We start from the raw sequence: 18220 nt of genomic DNA, 5'->3' as shown, positions 1-18220 counted from the left end.
GGCTACACCACACTTTCTTGTGTTTGCTATGAGGTAGCTTTTCTTATAACACTGAAGACCTCCAGCAGGAGAAATAGGCATAGTATGCCAGGCAAATACCAAGGGCAATTCTTCAGCTACTTCTCATGTTCCTGAAGTGTCACAAACCCACAAAGCAAAGAGGAACCTGCCAGAAATACCTCCTGCATTAAACATGAAAAAAAAAGTTTTGGCAGAGATGGCCATCTGTCTCATCTTTAATGGCAGTATCTGGCACATCACTTAGAGGATGTTCTCATTCTTACACCTGCGTTAAACCTTATGCTATAACATCATTGCAAAGTATTGAAGTAGCAGATTTAATAGAAAACTTTCAAATATGCTATCTTCTACTAATAACCTGAAGAGCTATACCAGGTATTTGTCAGTATCACATTCATCTTTAAGACACTGTCTCAGTTCCTAAATTTTACCGCACCACAACTCAATACCAAAAATTAGGTGACATGTTCCTTTTTGCATTAAGAACCCAATGCCATGACTACTTCAACATAATCTGCTAATAGCAATGATGACTTTAGATAAAGAACTGAAACAAGCTTGCTCATTTGGGAGGGTGGGGGCAGAATCCAGCCATTTCAGGGCAGGAGGGTGAACAAACCCAAACCAGGCAGGCCATCAAAACATAAGCCACTCTTTAGAAATATAGAATAGATACGTTATTAAATTTTTGAAGTGCCTGTCACACCCGCTGGAGTTCATGTGGTATTCATGGCTTCTGAGCTGTCCCTAGTTTTACACAGCTTATCCTTCGATTTCTGATCTGCAAATATGGAGGGAAGTTAAAATACACAAGGATAAAAGAAACAAGCCCTTGCAGATAGCAGACACATCCACCGTAATTGCCCACATTCTCTTTGGCTCACTGACAAAGCCGTCTGCAGAGGTTGGTGCCCCCCATGAAAGCCCTTGTGTTTGTATGGCAGCTTTCTGTGAACAGCTCGAGTGCCCTTAATTGTTTATGTTCTTAATGCAGGGCCTCTTGAAGGCATTCATTTTTAATAGCAGGCTTGAGTGTGGGGCCTATTGGAGAGAACACAGCAACTTCTGTCATTAGGCTTTTGTGATAGCCATGATGGCCTTTTGATTTATTTGTAAATGACAAGCCTGCCAGGCCCCCAGATTCAAGCACTGCCCTTCTTTCTGAAGGATCATTAAAATTAACATGAAGGAATCCAACTGCATTTTGAAAGATGAAGTTGAGAATGAAGTTGTCATTTGTGGAAGGGGAGTTTTTTCTCCCTGCGTGAGTGTGTGCATGGGGGTGTTCTCCCAGAAGTATTTTGACCTAAAATATAGCCAGCGACAAGTGCTGTTGCTTGTCATTTTGTCAAAAGTTCACTATTGAAATGAATGCCCCCCATCCCAAAAAAGGGCTTGAAAGTGCTTTAATTAAGCTCATCAAACATCCTAACTCTATTATTGACTCTGCACATAGAGGTCTATTTTCTATGCTTTCCACAGGAGAAAGCACAAAGTGTTCAGCCCAGATTGATTGCTATTAAAATCTGTATTAAAAAGAAAAAGAAAAAGGAAGTGAAGAAACGCTTTTCCTAATTCATCATTTTCACTAGTCCACTGATTAGCTGTTTCCATGTTCAAACTGGAGGAATTGGTTAATAATCTGTACTATGCTTAAGAGTCCACATACCAATTGTGGTACCTTCTTGGAATATTGGCAGCCTTCAGGAATTATAATTATATGTTGTGAACTGAAATCTTTGCTTGGACCTTTGTGTGTTTTGCTCCCTAGGTATGCAGCTACAGTGACTGTGGGAAGAGGTTTGTGTTCAGCAGTTAATACAGAGAGAAAATGTCACTTTGCACCTGGCACTGAAAAAAAAATGTATACAATACCTTCAATGCCCAGCACTTGCCACTACAGCTGCATTCATTCATTCATTCATTCATTCATTCCCCTTCCATCAAAGAAATTCTAGGTGCTAAAATCATGGAAGAAAATTCTGTGGACGAATGAAGCTGTCTTTTACTGACACAAGTGTAGAGGACAAAGAGAAGGGATGGGATGGAGCTAGCATGATCATACCCGATCTACCTCCTTGTGATAAAGTTTACATGTAAGAACAACCAAGGAAAACACCTTGTATAATAAGGTAAGGTGATTAGAAGTCAACTATCTCAGCTATGCCAAGTACTAGGTGGAAGTAAATAACTCACCCCCTTGTAAAGCCAATGGGTTTAAAGTGGAGGTTCTTAACCAGAAGGCTTGTTGAATTTCACATGACTTTTGGCAGCAGCCATGTCAGAATCCCAAGCGAAGGAATGCCAGTGGGGCTTCAGTATGAAAACCACAGGCAAAATGGTACCCATTGTATTATGTCATGCTACTGTAACTTGGAAGAGAACAGAAAGCCACTATGTTGTATTTTGGGAATATACTCATAAACACACATCTTAAGGTAGTCTAAGTTATGACAATGCCCATGATCCAGTGGGAAAGGAATCAGAAGAAAATAAGGGATCAGTGGAGAAGTGCGCCTGTGCTTCATGCTGTTTTTTGCAACTGCTGTGCGGTAGTTTGTTCATCCCCTTGCTTGACAACTGACACCTGAGACATCATCAGTGGAATGAGTTCGTAGTCCTAGATACATAGAAAGATGCCTCACACTGAGTCAAGCCATGGACCTATCTGTCCCAGTTCTGTCAACACTGGCTGGTAAAAGCTGTGTTTCAGGCCAGATTCTTCCTTACCATACCTGGAGAAGCTGGGAATTGAACCTAGAAGCCTCTGCTTGAAAAACAGACTCACTGCCATTGAGCCGCAGCCACTTCCACCTTGGATTCCTTCTAAGTCAGGGGTCTCAAACTCGCAGCCCGCGGGCCAATTGCCGGGATGAGCAGGGCACGGAGGAGGGGCCCTGTGGCCTTTAAAGCGCTGGCAGCACCCGGGCCGGCCGCGGGATGAGCGGCCCACCACCACCACCGTGGTGGTGGAATACTTGAGGCGGCCCAGCCTCACCCAGACTCTACTTCCAGCGGCCCCCAGGTAAGTTGAGCTTGAGACCCCTGTTCTAAGTCAAATACTTAGAAATCCTAGACCAGTCCTCTTCCTGTGTTCTGCTTGAATTTAATTTAATTTAATTTAATTAAAACATTTCTTTGCCGTCCTATGCAAAAAGCCTCAGTACAACTTACAAAGATAAAATACCAATAACAACCAACAATAATACAAAACTACAATTCATAACTAAAAAGGAGAAAAGAAAATGAATTTGAAAGAGTTACAAAGACAGACAAAGGGGGCATTCAAACTTGGGACTCTTCACTTGCTGTCTGAATGGGGGACATTCTGTGACCTCATTTTGCTGCATGGATGGATCAGACCTGAGCCCAGAAAGCTCCAAATTCTGTGTGACACCAGATATCAAAGAACTTGCAAGTCAAGATTGAAAAATGAACCACAGATATCCTTATTAACCAATAAAAACTATACTGTAGCATGATAATAAAAAGACTTCACTGCCTACCTCGAAGGGTCTATATTGCCCTCATCACAGGCAGCTTCTCATCAACATACATTTAAATGTTCTTCATAAACTCATCTTTGTGGACCCTCATTAACAAAGTGAAAAGGGAGTTTTGCATTCCTTGTGGCTCCTCTCCAAGTGGCAAATTCCACAGAACTAAACCTCATGAAAACATGAATATGTGCAATGTTTTATTTTGTTTTATTTGTTCTTCTGTTGTAAGCTCTCCTGAGAGATCAGTGGTGGATGGGTTTGAAAAGCTATGAATGAATGAATGAATGAATGAATGAATGAATGAATGCTGATATTCTCTTTATTCTAAGACATGTTTTGGTTAAATCTGACAAACTACTTTAGGGTTAATGTAATCTGCAGTCCTCAGGTGAAGCATAGTGGAGCTATTTACGTTGTGCAACCCTGGAAAAACTCAGTAGTCACTATGGTAGCGATTCTTAAGCTGATTCCAAAGAGGTCAATCTAGCCAAGGCATGTGGCAGGCAATATTTCCTGATCATGGACCACAAATGGCAAACTGGGACTACATACAAGTCGTGTCAGCACTGGAGCACTCTACATTAAATTACTCCTTAATTAATATATGTGAACATTGCGTATTCACATATATTCACTTGCCCCATGCTTGAAGAAAAAGCAGGGGTGGGGGTATTGAACCAGAACCTGTGCACTTTGCTGCAGGCTTGTGGGAGGAAGTTCTACATATCACCAGAGTATACGAACAACCACAGAAGCAAAACACAAGGCAGGCGTAAGTCACTGACAGTTCCTGTTCCCTTTGCATCTTTCAAGTTCAAAGCTGCCCCAGAACTGTGCAGTCTTTCCTCCTGCTTCCTGATACAGCAGAAGCACCAGCTGCAGACATGTCTATAACTGCTGACCTAATTATTATTACTTTACTTATGCTAGACAACTTTTGAATCTTATTCATTGATTATATGTATCCTTTGGGTGGTCTCTCCTGCCCAACTAAACATTTTAGCGAGTTGTCTGTGACTCACGCTGGGCTTCTGAGCATCTTATTAAACAAAACAATCCCTTTCCTGAAGGCTAAACTCACACATGCTTACATAGGAAGTGCAGTCTTTTAAGCCCATAGGAAATTTTGCAATCAGCCACTTTAATAGGTAATAAAACGGTTGATCAAATCAAATCCATACGTTAAGCAATGTGTTTGCGCGGAGCAGAGAAGGAATGCAATTGTGAAGTTAAAAGGAATAAAACAAGATCTGCAAATGTTTTAGCAAAGCCTTACAATTATGATTAGGACCCTAACTTTTCTCAAGATGATCAAGGGTCCATCCCTTGCTAAAAATAAAGGTCATTTTAAAAGATGTCTCCTTAGGAATCTGTGAATAGATATAATCTTTTTAAAAAGTCACTGTGATCACTTAATTGAAATTGAAATTATACATTTAGCTTTGCCATAGAATCAGCAGCAAACTGGGCTTAATGGTCTGCACTTGTGCTGCGGAAGACCCAGCAAAATAGAGCAGAAAACTCCATCTGAATGAACAAAATGTTGTTCTTGCCATTTATACTGTGTAACAGTAATCCACTGGGGAATAAAGGTCAAGGCTGCACTTTTGGTCATTACCGAATCATTTGAGATGATCTGTGGTGAGGAAAATCGAAGGCTGTGAGTATGCAGCAAATGGCTTGACCTCAGACCAATTTTTGTCTCCATCTGTCTAACAGACATGAGGATAAAAGCTCTTTATAGGGTTTCTTCTTCTTTTTTTAAAACCCATGTTGCAAGACAGGAAACAGTCTGATATAGCATTAATAAGGAAAAAGTACCCTTTTGTGCCACACAAATGCACTCAGCTTGTTATTTTTTAAACCTGTGGAATTATTTCCTTCTATGAGAAGTCTAGTTTTCTGTATTTTCAAAATTTTTAAGACATGATGGTTTGGATCCCAAGATTCCACCATACAACTATATGATTTCTGCTTTCAGCAGAAGCAGGAAGAGGGGAGCAGGGCAGAAACAGCTGATTCCCATGTCTGTAGCCTCACATCATTTTTGTGCAGTATAATCTTTGGGCCCAGGCTGCTGGATACCATCTACTGGAGCCCCTGCATTTCTACAGGAGATGGAGGGCCAACACCAGTGACTTCTAGCATGAAGCTAATAGTGTAAACTCGTGCAACGCTGTTCTGGGGGAAGCCATTGTAGCTGTTCACGCTATTGGTGCAGTGCTGCAAGTCACCTATTCCAGTAACACAACAAGTGGAGCTGACCCTGCCGATACTGTCCATGGTTTTAAAAAGCTGCTCAGAAGAAAAATCCTCAGGCCCAGTTGAAACGGTCAGTCACCATGTGCACAACCCAAGCAATGCATTTGCAAGTGGTTGTCATGCTGGTTAAATCTCTATAGCCTGCTTATTTTTAAGGAACTAGAAGCAAAACTGCTTTACAGTTACATTTGAGGAGTTAAATATTCAGACACTTGAAATAGCTGGATCCTCAAATATTCGGCTGTACGGAGCCATTATTGCATCCAGGTTCAGGTTATCCCTGCCCTCTCACCCTCCAAGTACCTATGAATTATTAAAACACCTTTTATTTTAAAGTAAATATGCTAGTCTCTTATTTTGGCAGTGACAGCCACACTTTAAGAGGCAATGTGCCATTTCAAAAAGTTTAAGCCCCCCACATCAATGTCAAACAACAGCATGTCAAACTAAGATTCAATTCAGGTAAGTGCCACTGCCAAATGTTCTTGCTCCCAGACGTGCTTTAAGATTATTTTTATTGCTTAAAATTTAATTTGTTCCAACTCACGTCTCCATGACAACATTGGCTAGCCCTGCAAATCATTTGGGTAATTGGATATCTTATCTCTCTATTGCTCTCAAATCGAATGATTCTGCTAGAATTGTAACAGCCAATCAAGTTTACAGGCCTCCTGAGTAATAGACTTAGAAAAGTAGCCACATTCATCTCCTATTTACAGCCATATTAACCGTTACACAAAAAAAGCCATAGAAGGTGGCCTTCAACTATATTTCAAGTTATCGTTGCTGTCACCATTAATACTGTCAGTAGCCAAAAGGGGTGGGAAAACTTAATCCAAACAGATTAAACTCAGACTGATAAACATGAACATATATCCATTTCAAATGAGCTTTGATCACTGGCTGTCTAAATATATTTGCAACAACAGCACATCAGTTCTGCCCAGCCTCCTACAACCGATGAAATGATTTGCAGAGTCACATAATGGGAATGCTATATTAAGTATTCTTCCCTTCTGCTTTAAAGATTCACATATGCATGTATCATTATATTTCAGCCAATAAATATCTCTGTGCTGTTCGCATGGCGTTAATGTGGGTGGATGCTAAACTCAAAGAGGAAGACCAACTGTACTATGCTCTTCACGTCTGTCTCAGTAAGTCATTCACAGGCTGATTCATGGGTCAGGTGAAACCAGAGTAATTTGATTGAAGCAGATTTAATTCTCTTAACTGGTTAGTGGATCAGACTGATAATTGTTCATCTTTTCATTTCTTTCCAAGTGATACGCTCTAAGCTTTCTGCTCTCCGTCAGGGCTACTTCATGCATGATCAGTTTCCAACAAAGGTACCACTTCCACATAGGAAAATGTGGGTGTCACATTTCATGAACACAGATATGCCTGCCTTTTTGGCTGTATCTCCAGACCAACTGGGGGATTCCCCACAGAATGTGTTTCAGTTTTACTGTGCACTTATTTCTGGACTTGCTATATATGACTGCACATATGCAGGGTCCTTTCCCAGAAGCAGTACCTGTGTAGGCAATAGTCCGTGAAGGAAGTGCAAATATCCTGCACTTTGTGTACTGCTACACGAGGTGCAAGATTGTTCCCCTAATTCTTTTCTAAATGTCATACGCATTATTACGTATCAGTACTAGAGGGCAGTGGCCCTCTTGTTAAAGGCATGGATAAGCCGGTAGTTCTATGCAAGCCCCATTAAGCTGGTTTCTGAACCAAGATCCTCCTAGTCTACCCTCTATAGCACAAAGGCCAATATTCCATTTGTTATCCCCTTTAGAAACAGTCAAGTGTTCATCTAACTTCCAGAAATATTTTCCTCTGTTAAGTAAATTATCCAAGTGTCCTTACATAATAATCTACAATGATTTCTCATTCTTGACAATCAGTGTATATCTGATTCAGCAGCCTCCACTTAAGAATATTTTATTTGGGGAAAAAGTAAAGCCAGATACAAGTTCTCACCTGTGGCTGATCGACAAGGACCAACCTTTTTTGATCTGTGCGATACTGAACTTGTTACCACAAACATACTCTGGTGACATTGCTCATCGTGGCACATTCACATAAACAGCTTATTTCAGGCACTTTCAATCCAAGCAGAATCAACTAAAGAAGCCCTTGTAATAGCTGGTGGAGGGGGGAATGTCTCACCCCACATCTCTTAGGCTTAGCTGAATGCCATCTTGACCAGGCAGCAAACAAAGACCCCTTTTGCTTTGCTCTCCTTCTACTAAACTGAAAGCTACCTTTGTGTTTTCACTCACTAATCCATAGAAGCCTTTCACATGGCACAAAACAGAGGTTGCAGCATTTTGTTCTCTAAATCAATTTTCTTCTCAGCCATCCACTAGATGTTCCAGCACAGAGAAAGAACAGTCCTTCCCTTCTAATTCAAAAATCTATACTGCCATTGCCCTTGCAAACTGCTAAACAAGCAGTATTGGCAATTCACTTGTGTTCAGTAATATATTTACTGCAAATCCCAATGGCTTGCCTCCTAATGCAGTTTTCTATTGTGTCTGTTCTTGTCAATACACTGACTGGTCACCTTACTCCATAAGCTGCTTTGACCAACTGTTTACCCAAGATATCAAAAGGCTGAAAACAGTACTAGGAATAAAAAAGAGAGAAAAGGGACTTGATTGTCTGTCTAATATTTTTTGAAAGCCTTAGTATAGAGAGCTGCCGTTTAGCCAAAGGTTTCTGTCACCAGTCCAGAAGGAACACAGATCATGGTCAATCAGCCGTGGCTGAACTTTAATCATTTTCAATCATTCTAATTGCTTAAAGTACCCTGATTAACCAAAGTAAGACTGCATCTAAGTATTTCTTATACACCTACAGCAGAGCATCTTGCTGTCCTCAAACCTGAAATTATGGAAGGCCAATCCAACCATGAAGAAGTTCCTACTTCAGATAAAAAGGCTGTCTCTTTCATCTTAATACATTTCAAAGGGGAGTATGACTGTACTACCACAAAATGAAGCTACTACATCACTTGTTGGAAGCATTCCCTTATGAAGCTTTCCCAGCGATAGTGGAGGGGTGGCGTTACAATCATTGCTCTGTTTCCCCCTGCATACTCCTTCCTCATCAAGGCGGTTCCCAGACATTATGTGATTCACAGACTGGATCCTGGAGCTGGTTCTCCACTCCAAATTTAACAGAATAGTCCACTAACATCTAGTTGTCATGCAGGCACATTCAAGGCAAGTGAGCTCCCACCCGCAGTCTGAATTAGTGCAGCCTGGATTCAAATTTATCACCTCAGGAGAATGAGGCCATGACTCTAATTTCTATTCCAAGAGCTGTGGAAAATCAAGAAGTCCCTTAAACCGCCACCTGGTTTAGCCACCACTGTAATTATTCACTACTGATGATGTAATGAGTGATCAGGACAAGACGTGGGCCTTGAACAGAGCGAGTTTTATGAGCACTTTCTTAAACGAGAAGATTAGCACTGTAAGCAGCGTGCTCCATTTTTGAAGTTGTAATTATTTGGAAGCAAGAAGGCAGCAGGCCAAATAGGAAAACGTAGAAGGGCAGAGCAACAAGCTTGCCTGAAGGCAGGTCAGAAAGATCATAGCAATCTACCCAAAGCAGACAAAGCCCCACCTGCAAGTTTTAGGATGGAAGGAACTCAAACACTTGGTTACATTACTAGTAGCTTACATAGTCTGTCAGTAGGTTCAGCAGTGATCAATCTTTCTTTGGCTGCCTGCCACCGAACAAAGGTTAATCTTACACCTAAACAATTTAGGTTTAAACACACAAGGAGGTTTACCTTCTGGTTTATTCTGAAGGCCAACAGACATGATTGGCAAGAATGACACACTGAGAATACTTCCCAAGCACCTACTAATATCCAAAAAAAACTATGTGACTTGGCGCCAGGTTTACCTTAGAACCACTGCTCATCCTGACTGCCATAATAAGCAAGTCTTTAAAAAATAAATATTGGCCTAACAGTCATAAGCTTTATGGCAAATTCCTAGAAAGGTCTACATCAGGTTTAGACTGAGTACCAGCTTAGCTTTTCCAAAGGCTAACTATAAAGAAGCCAGCTGTTAAAAAATTTAAACAAGAAATCACTGCGCAGGTAACTGACCACACTGCAGTTGGCAGAGAGACTGGTCCACCATCCCCCAGTCGTAACTGAAACACACAGTCTCAAGCTACAGGCGCTATTCTATTTGTGTTTGTGGCAGATGGAAGACCGACATTACTAATGGTTGATGACAACAAAGCTTTTCCCCCGTCTGCTTTTGTGCTGGAAACAATGGCTTGGATCCTGAAATCTCATGAAAGGAAGTCCTTTCATGGGACACTCCACACGGACATTTTTTCCAATTTCCCATTTCACCTGCAGACCCTAGGAAATCAGCTCTGGGGAGTTAGGGTTTCCTCTAGAACACTGGGGGGTAGCTGGGAACCCACTCCCCCACCAGGAGAACCCCACATTTTATTAAAAACCTCCCACAAATGAAAGGAAACCTTCCATTCACAGAAAGGCAACTAAGAATTCAAGTCTCTGTATATGTATTGTGACAGTCGAAACCGACTTACATGGTATTTATTCCATGACCATGTCTGATATGGCAGTATTTTATTTATGAAATGCTCTCCCATGCTCATCAGTTATAACTAAAGCAGTGCTTATTAACCAAAAATCAAGTAAATGTAATTGGTGCTATACCATCACTAATTATTGCATGCAGTAGGGAACTGCTCTTTCTAGCTCTATAAAGGATGTCCCAAGCTTTAAACTGCATTCACTGCCCGTTTCGCATTTTGCTGTAAAGGCAAAGGAGACGCAAAGTGGGAAGAAACAGTCCACATAAGCAGACTGTAGGGGCAGAGTTATCTGCACACAGAGTTTGTATACCGATAGTTGCATACAGAGTTTGGATGCTGTGAGAAACAATCCAGGGACTGAGTGTTGCTGACCACAGCTGGAGAAAGCAGGCAGTGAGATTGAATGCATGTTCAACTCATTTTCTCAACAACCCATGGTTTGTTAACTGTGTGTACAGAACCCTCTTGAAGTAGATGAGTAGAGAGTCAGAGATAAGAAAGTACGGAGTGCAGCTGCCAGTAAGAGTTCCTTCATTGTCTTTCAAAAGGAATAGAATAGGGGCTCAGGAACAGCAAATTAGTCTGTATTCTGAAACATCTATTTACAAAGCTGAGTTTATGAAACCCAGCATTAAATAACAGGGAAATTCTGTCAAAATTCTACAACTAAGGAAGTGATTATTTAAGTTAAAATAGCAACCCAGATAATTGTTCGAGTGAAGCTACTGCAGTGCTTACTTTGTTAAAGTTTTGAGAATTATGAAAAAAGACAGATTTCCAATAGTCCTTCCTCCCTCTCTCCCTCACGGATAAAGCACTCACTAACATTACAGCTTGCTGAAAAGTTTCCTCATCACTGCATTTTTCAGTAAAGAGAGAGAGAGAGAGAGAGAGAGAGAGAGAGAGAGAGAGAGAGAGAGAGAGAGAGATGTTGTCAGATATGACAACTTCTGTGTCCCCTGATGATGCCTTGCTAAGCATTTGGTTATAAGCCATAAAGCAGGAATAATTTCAGCCTGTCAGGAGTCTAGCTAATGCCCAGTTTCCCCCTAGAGAGAATTCCTGTCAAACGTAATGAGAACTCTGAAGGCCCTCTCTACAACATAATGAGCACTTAGGCCAGGCTGGTGATCAGCCAGCAAAAAGCATCAGTTTGAGCCTGGCTACACCCTAGGGGCTACACTTCACCAGTTTTAATAAGAATTATGATTACTCTCTACCAAATGCCTAAGAACATACTGTCCATGCTTAAAATCAGGAAGCTTTCCCTCCCCTTTTTATTTTTTTAAGTCTAGATGATCTAGACAGAATTAGGAAATAAAACTTCTCATTTTCAGAACATATTGCTCAGGAGGAGAGAGGATATACTTAAGTTTATGCAAATAGAAGCAATGTGACTATACTGTCAAGGTTTATCTACTGTTGTATACAACATAGCAGACTCCTACTAGGAAGTTCATGCTGCACAGTCAATGCCACAACCACACTACCTATAATATATACTAAAATAGAATAACTAACCAGTGTAATAAACACACACATTATGGTTAAAACAGAGATCTCATTTCCAGGGCCCTTAAAATGTTGTGGGTTAAATCTTTAAAGACAAACCCAGTTTTCTATTCCTTGCTTCAGACTACATATTTTCTCCAGCTATGCAGAACAGTTTTTAATGTCACTCCAACTATTAGACAAAAATATGACCAATTAAGGCCAGCAAACCCAGGACCTAAAGCTGCTGCATTTAGACCTGTTTATTTTTTTAATGCAAACAAATAGTTTATACATTGTGTTCTTCTAATAAGAACTTTAGTATTTCTGTCAATGTAACACTAATAATTTCAGGAAAGAAAACAGGAGAGGAAAAAATAAGAAACACTGGAAGTTGACACATTTCTATGACTTTGAATGTAAACAGGCACTGCCAAATTCACTGTCTACAGCTCAAGCACATCTACCTTGGCCCCATCTCATGATAACTTTGAATTATCAAATATAAACTTAATTCTGATTAATTCTTCAATAAAAGTAAAATAAAAATAAAGAGTTCAGATTTACAAAAGCAGAAATCTGGTGTTGAACACACTTGCTTAATGGAAGCCTTTGAATATACTGAAGATGTGAAGCCTGAACTAATCAATTTCTTCGCCGTGCCCTAGCCGGTCAGCCATGCTCTTTAATTTAATGAAACAAGAGTTTTAGATGAAATAGCACATATACATCAAGAAAGAATTGTATTGTTGCACTTTGAAATGTGTCCAACTGTGCAACTTCATCTAATGATAATTTTTTTAAGAGGCCATCGATTTCTGAAAGACTTATTGTACCAGCATCTTGATGAAAAAGTGGACGTCAGCATATCTACAGAATACTTACACCCTGCCATTAATGCTTTCTTTGGCAGACAATAACTACTCAATTGAAGGTCCTTTGGGCTGAGCAATCATTTAGCTTTTCTTCTCTTATGAGGTCCTTAGTGCCTTGTTCCAGTTCAATACTCTTTTTATTCACCATTATAGTAGCCATAAGTGTGAATTTTATGGGAACTTGCAAACTCAGTCCTAAGGAGAGCTTTCCAAGTCACTAATCTTTTCATGCTTTTAAATTGCTAGGATCTGAGGAACCATCAACATATGCTGTATGGACATCAAAGACTGGTTAGGCAAAGCCAAGGTTGTGCCAACATGGAATTTCCTTCTAGAAATCCATTTCCTTGAAAGCATTTAACTTTAAGTGCCTTTGAAGCACTGTTGAAGAACGGGACACACAACAGCAATGATAATTGTTTCTTATTTCGCCCAGGACTTATATAGAGAACAAGACGTTTAAGAGAAAAGTTGTGAATTTTCCCTACCCCATTCCCCACCCTTGCCCTCACAGTGTATCTGTTGTGAACAGTTTTAGATAAGTTGTGAGTATCTTGCATTTGAAAAATAGAAATTTTGTTATTGTATGAATTTTGTATCAACTTCTTACCTGTTTGTGCATTTCAATATTTAACCCATACGACATTTCATAGTACTGCAAATAGAAGAGAAAGGTATGTTAGAAACAAGAGCAAACTAGCAATGTTGTCATGCATACAGGGCAGTGGGTGTCTGGTCTGTTCTTCCAAAGGGCAGAATTAAACCAATGGGTGAATATTTGAGGGAAACACATTTTAGCTAAACATTAGGAGAATCCTCTTAACAGCTGTTCAACAGTGGAACAGACTGGTTTGGAAGATGGTGGACTCTCTTCAATGGGAAGTATTCAAGCAGAGGCTGGACAGTCCTCTGCCAGGGACGCTGTAATTATAGCCTTCTTTGAGCAGAGGGTTGGACTAGATGATTTCCAAAATCTCTCCAATTTTATGCTTTAAAAAAAAGGCAGCCAAAGTTGTATTTACCATCACGTAGTGCCTTTGCATTTCTGTCTTTTCACTTGCCAGCTTCTCACATTCCAATTTAAGGCTAGGTAGAAGGGGGAAAAAAACAACAGGTATTCTTAGGTGTGTTAGTTCAAGCATTTACTTCTATTTGCATTTTGAAAAGAAACTAGTTTGGGAAAGTGTCACAGGATATTACAGTGTAAATATAGAGAAGCTTTAGCATAGTGCTTTAATATAGAAGACCATGCTCAAATATGCAGAGTACATAATATATATTCAGATCAAAGTACACACACATACCTATTCAGATGGTATATAGAAACCATGCATATAATGGGAAATCACGGTTGTTAGGGATGGAAGTAAAGACCAATTCCAGCTTTCTTGACAGTATAAAATACAGGAAAGTAGCCCCTCCACCACAAAGATAAAACACTAGAGTTAAGAATAATTGCAACTGTACTCTTCTTTACATGTTCTTTCTAAGCAATTACTTTAAAATAGCAAGGAAGCTCTTAAATTATATACTATTTCAGGACAGGAAGTACATTTCTACCTACTATCAGATTATAAAGTTGCTTTTAAAAAACACACACTGACCAAGGAACAAACTTATTTGAACTTGTACCATAGAGTAGTACCCAATGATAGTAATTACTTTTCCTTACCAAAGTTAACCTCATTAAAAAAGCAAAAGCAAATATAATTTTTGCCCCATAATATGGACTATGGTGCAATTGTAGTGATGCCTCTGAAATATAAATCAAATATATGCTTGAGTAACTCACAGTGGCTTAAATTTATGCTAGAAATCTATGCTTTTTAGTTGAAAGTAAAGCTGAAAACATTTACAATTTTATGCACACTGACTTAGGAGTGAGTCCCCTTGAATACAGTGAGACTCACTGCTAAGTAAATATGTACATCTGAAGTCTTGTATGCATGACCCACTGAACACAGTAAGATTTACTTGGAAGTAAGCATGCACTTCCGATCAAGCTGCTTCAAACTCATTTGTGCTGAATTACAATCTACTCCCAAGAACGCCTACAATTGTGATTACAACTAAAGTGTATTAGCTCAGAATAGAATCCTGAAGGCCATCAAAACCAATCCTACTTGTGTTTTGCTGCTAGGATTGAAGGGTATTTATAGCTGAACATTGTAATACCTGACCACACCATCTTAAAACTTTGTTGTTGGAATGCTACTCCTTTGAATGGGCTTGGCATTTTGAGTTAAACTATAAAACTATAAAAAACTTGATTTTGATTGTGTGTGTTTTGCTGTAAAATAAGATAACACACTAACAGTTGGACCCTAAAATAGGTTTACTTTGAAGTGTGCAACTAATTTTTAGGGTGTGCTCAGTTATCAATCTACTCCCCACTTTTTATGTATGCAAATACTGCATTTTCCCAATTAGTTACAGTTCTGTGCATATTTACTGGGAGCAGGTTTCATCTCACTGAATTTAATGGGCATTACTTCTGAGTTAACATGCACAGAATCAAATGGTTTGTGGGCAAGCTAAGCATTCAGAAACCATTTTGTCAGGAGCCAGAAAAATGCATCCTTTACTTGGCGTGATGGCAAGTTTCCAGTATCCTAAAACCTCTTTTTCAGAGCAAACATTTAAAAGTTTTCCCCAATCATTTCATAGTGGAATGCTGGAATACGAGGACAGGAACACCAAATGCCTGACCAAATGTCAACTCAAACGCTTTCAAAAGTGTCCAGAGCAAATATTGACAGTTCCTGCAAAGTTCTGAAAGCACATTCTGGGGAAAGAGGAGGAAAAAAGAGAAAGGAGTTTACCTGAACTGTGGCAACTCACACAAATAAAACAATGGTCGGGGCTCCCCCACCCCTTCAGTGAGTGACAGGCCTTAAACTGACTCCACACGCCACCACCTGGGCACAAATACTAAGTACATTTTGCAAAAAGCACCACACACCCCATGGAACAAGCATGCTTCAGAGTGACCTGAAATCCCAAACAGAGAAGAGACTTCCTGACACAGCACAGAAAGCATCCATCCATAAACCGACCTGGCTACACCCACCTGTGATACTGAGCTTGGAGAAACTGGAACTCCTCTTTGATTCGGTCTAGAGACTCCGGGATGGTGAACTTAAAGGGTTGTCCTGCAGCCTGGTGCGGTGTCTGGAGTTGGGTGAAGAGAAAGCAAAGCAAGTGGAGCGGTCAGGAAACTGCTCAGATCAGAGAAGTCCTCTCCGTGCGTCCTCATCTCTTTGGCCAACTCACCAAGAGGAGCACCCAGGCGCTGAGGGCACAGGACTGCCGCCCGGCCTGGCCAAGGGCACGTGGGCACACGGGAAGGCAGCACCGGCACGAAACCTCCTCCTGGAGTCCCGCACGGACTCCCACCAGCCGCCACATGCCTGGTCGCCTCTTCTCGCGCGCGCTTTCTTTTAAAGCCCCTTCCGAACAGCGAGCGGGGAGTGCTCAGGCCGGGGACGAGGCTCGCTTCCGAGCGCGTCAACTGCACCCCCAGGCCTGGGGGAGGGGCAGCATCCCTCCCCCCGCCCTGGGTTTATTTTACCCCCGGGCTAGAAAGCGGAGAGGAACAACGGCGGCCAACCCCTCCCCGCCATTATAGGCTGGTAGACAAACAAGCCCAAGTGTAAACAAAGGAGTAGACTCTGCCCAACGGGAGGTGGGCCAAGGGAAGCGAAAGGAAGCTTTTCAAGCGTTCCCAGCGAGGGGAGCCGCGAATGCAAGAAGTTTCCCAGGCCTTGGCGGGGGGCAGAGGGCGCCTACACCCAATTTCAAAGGATCTTTCTCGGCAGCCAGGAGTTCGCACAAGGCCGCAGAAGCAGCCGGTCCGCCGCCTCCTACCAAACCAGATCGCGCACCGTCTGCCCGTGCAAAAGCGGGCTTCTCGGCCCGCAGGTGGCGGGGGGGGGGGGGCGACCAAGGATCGGGACCAAGGAAGGAGAGCGCCACTTACGGGATGCCGACTCTGAGGAAACATGGCTGTGGCTGCTCGGCTCCTTCGCAGCTCAATTCTCGACCCGAACCCTGAATCTGGCAGAGCCCGAGCAAACAAAACACGAGGCAGGCGGCCGGCAAGGGAGGCGCGAGGGGCACGCTATTTCGCCTCTCGGCTCAGCCGCAGGATCATCCTCCAGCCCGCGCCGCCTTCCTGCAGCCCGAGCTCAGCCGCTTCCTTTGTTGTTAGCTTTCCGGGGGGGGGGGGGGACGCTGGCCAGGCAAGAGGGGCTCACGAGATGTCCGGGTTGGGATGGATCCTTCTTTGCCGATGTCAGCGCTGCTGCTCCTTTGGCTTTTTTTTTTCTTTCCGCCTTTTTTGTTTTTGCAGTTAAAAAAAGAATCTCCCCTTCCCCGGTCGGGATAGAACTTGCAAGATGCACTTGTAACACCACAGAGCCCGAGCAGAGGCGGAGGTTCTTTTTAAGAACTCGATCCGAGGGGGAAATCCAACTAAGTCAAGTGCCCGGTCCGACTGAGGGTTTCAATTGCCGCCGTGAAGGAGTCCCAGTACAAAAGGCCGCGCTCTTGCCGGCGCCGGGAGAAAGATTCAAGGCCAGGTCACGCACGGGACACGGGGAAGGAATCGGGGGAATGGGGCGGAGCAGGGGGCAGTTGAACCGTGCGGGCAAAGCAGCCCGACTTCGGCAAGAGGGAAATCCACCCTCTCCTCGCTGGGAGAACTGCGAAGGAAAAGCCGCCGCCGCCGCCGCCAGCCCACCCAAACCCACGCAGCACCGCAGACGGGGCAAAAATCAAGGGACGACTCTCTCTTGCAGAACGGCCCGCGCTGCCTCCACAGGCCCACCGCGCATCGGACAGGACAAGGTGATCGCAACACTCAGAGCCCCGATGGGAGAACGCGCCCTCGGAACGGCAGCATTGCAGGCCGTCTACTCGCGGCCTCTTCTCTCCCCTCCGCCGTCTGTCTTTCTGTCTGTCTTGCTCAATCCCGGGCCAAAGTTCTTTCCAGGATCCCTCGAGGACACATCCAGGCGGCGGCTGGGGAGGCGGCGATCTCCTCTCCGGCCCCCTCCCCAAATAATCACCAGGGTCTTTCTTCCATGGAGACCCGACCAGCGTGTTATAAGGAAACTCCACGGGACACGCACGCACACACGCACACGCACACACCCAAGCGCGGCGGCGGCGGGATCTCAATAAACGGGACACAATGTATCCGCCCGCGCTGGTTACATTAACACGCGGTTTCACACTCCTCGAGCTAACCAGCCTCTTAGCCACTCCCCGAGACTTGGGGAAGAGGGGCATCCGACCAATCACCTGCGTAGGGACCAACGTGGGGCCGTGACATCTCACCAATGGGAGACGATCCTGGTAGACTTCCCCTCCCCTTTTCATTCCCTCACCCCGCCTTTGCTAGGCAGCCTTCCTCGCTGAGCTGCAGGACCCCTCCGAGCGAGCCAATGGGAGGCGGCGGAACACTCA

At 42.8% G+C, this 18220-nt stretch overlaps 1 protein-coding gene across 2 annotated transcripts in view; it reads right to left on the bottom strand.

Moving 5' to 3' along the window:
* Positions 1-17955, bottom strand: part of TLE1 (TLE family member 1, transcriptional corepressor) — a 75322-nt gene extending 57367 nt beyond the window's left edge. For both annotated transcript variants that reach the window (XM_044445811.1, XM_044445812.1), the window contains exons 1-4: positions 16731-17955; positions 15822-15922; positions 13774-13837; positions 13362-13406 (exon numbers count right to left, since the gene is read on the bottom strand). In XM_044445811.1, the coding sequence (XP_044301746.1) occupies positions 13362-13406; positions 13774-13837; positions 15822-15922; positions 16731-16754 (234 nt within the window). In that variant the 5' untranslated portion in view covers positions 16755-17955. The remainder of the gene's footprint in view (positions 1-13361; positions 13407-13773; positions 13838-15821; positions 15923-16730) is intronic.
* Positions 17956-18220: the final 265 nt, after the last annotated feature.

The sequence above is a fragment of the Varanus komodoensis genome, unplaced genomic scaffold (assembly GCF_004798865.1).
Source record: "Varanus komodoensis strain SLA01 unplaced genomic scaffold, ASM479886v1 scaffold5, whole genome shotgun sequence".
NCBI lineage: Eukaryota > Metazoa > Chordata > Lepidosauria > Squamata > Varanidae > Varanus > Varanus komodoensis.
The sequence above is the reverse complement of the archived record's forward strand: the minus strand, read 5'-3'. Positions and strand labels throughout refer to the sequence as shown.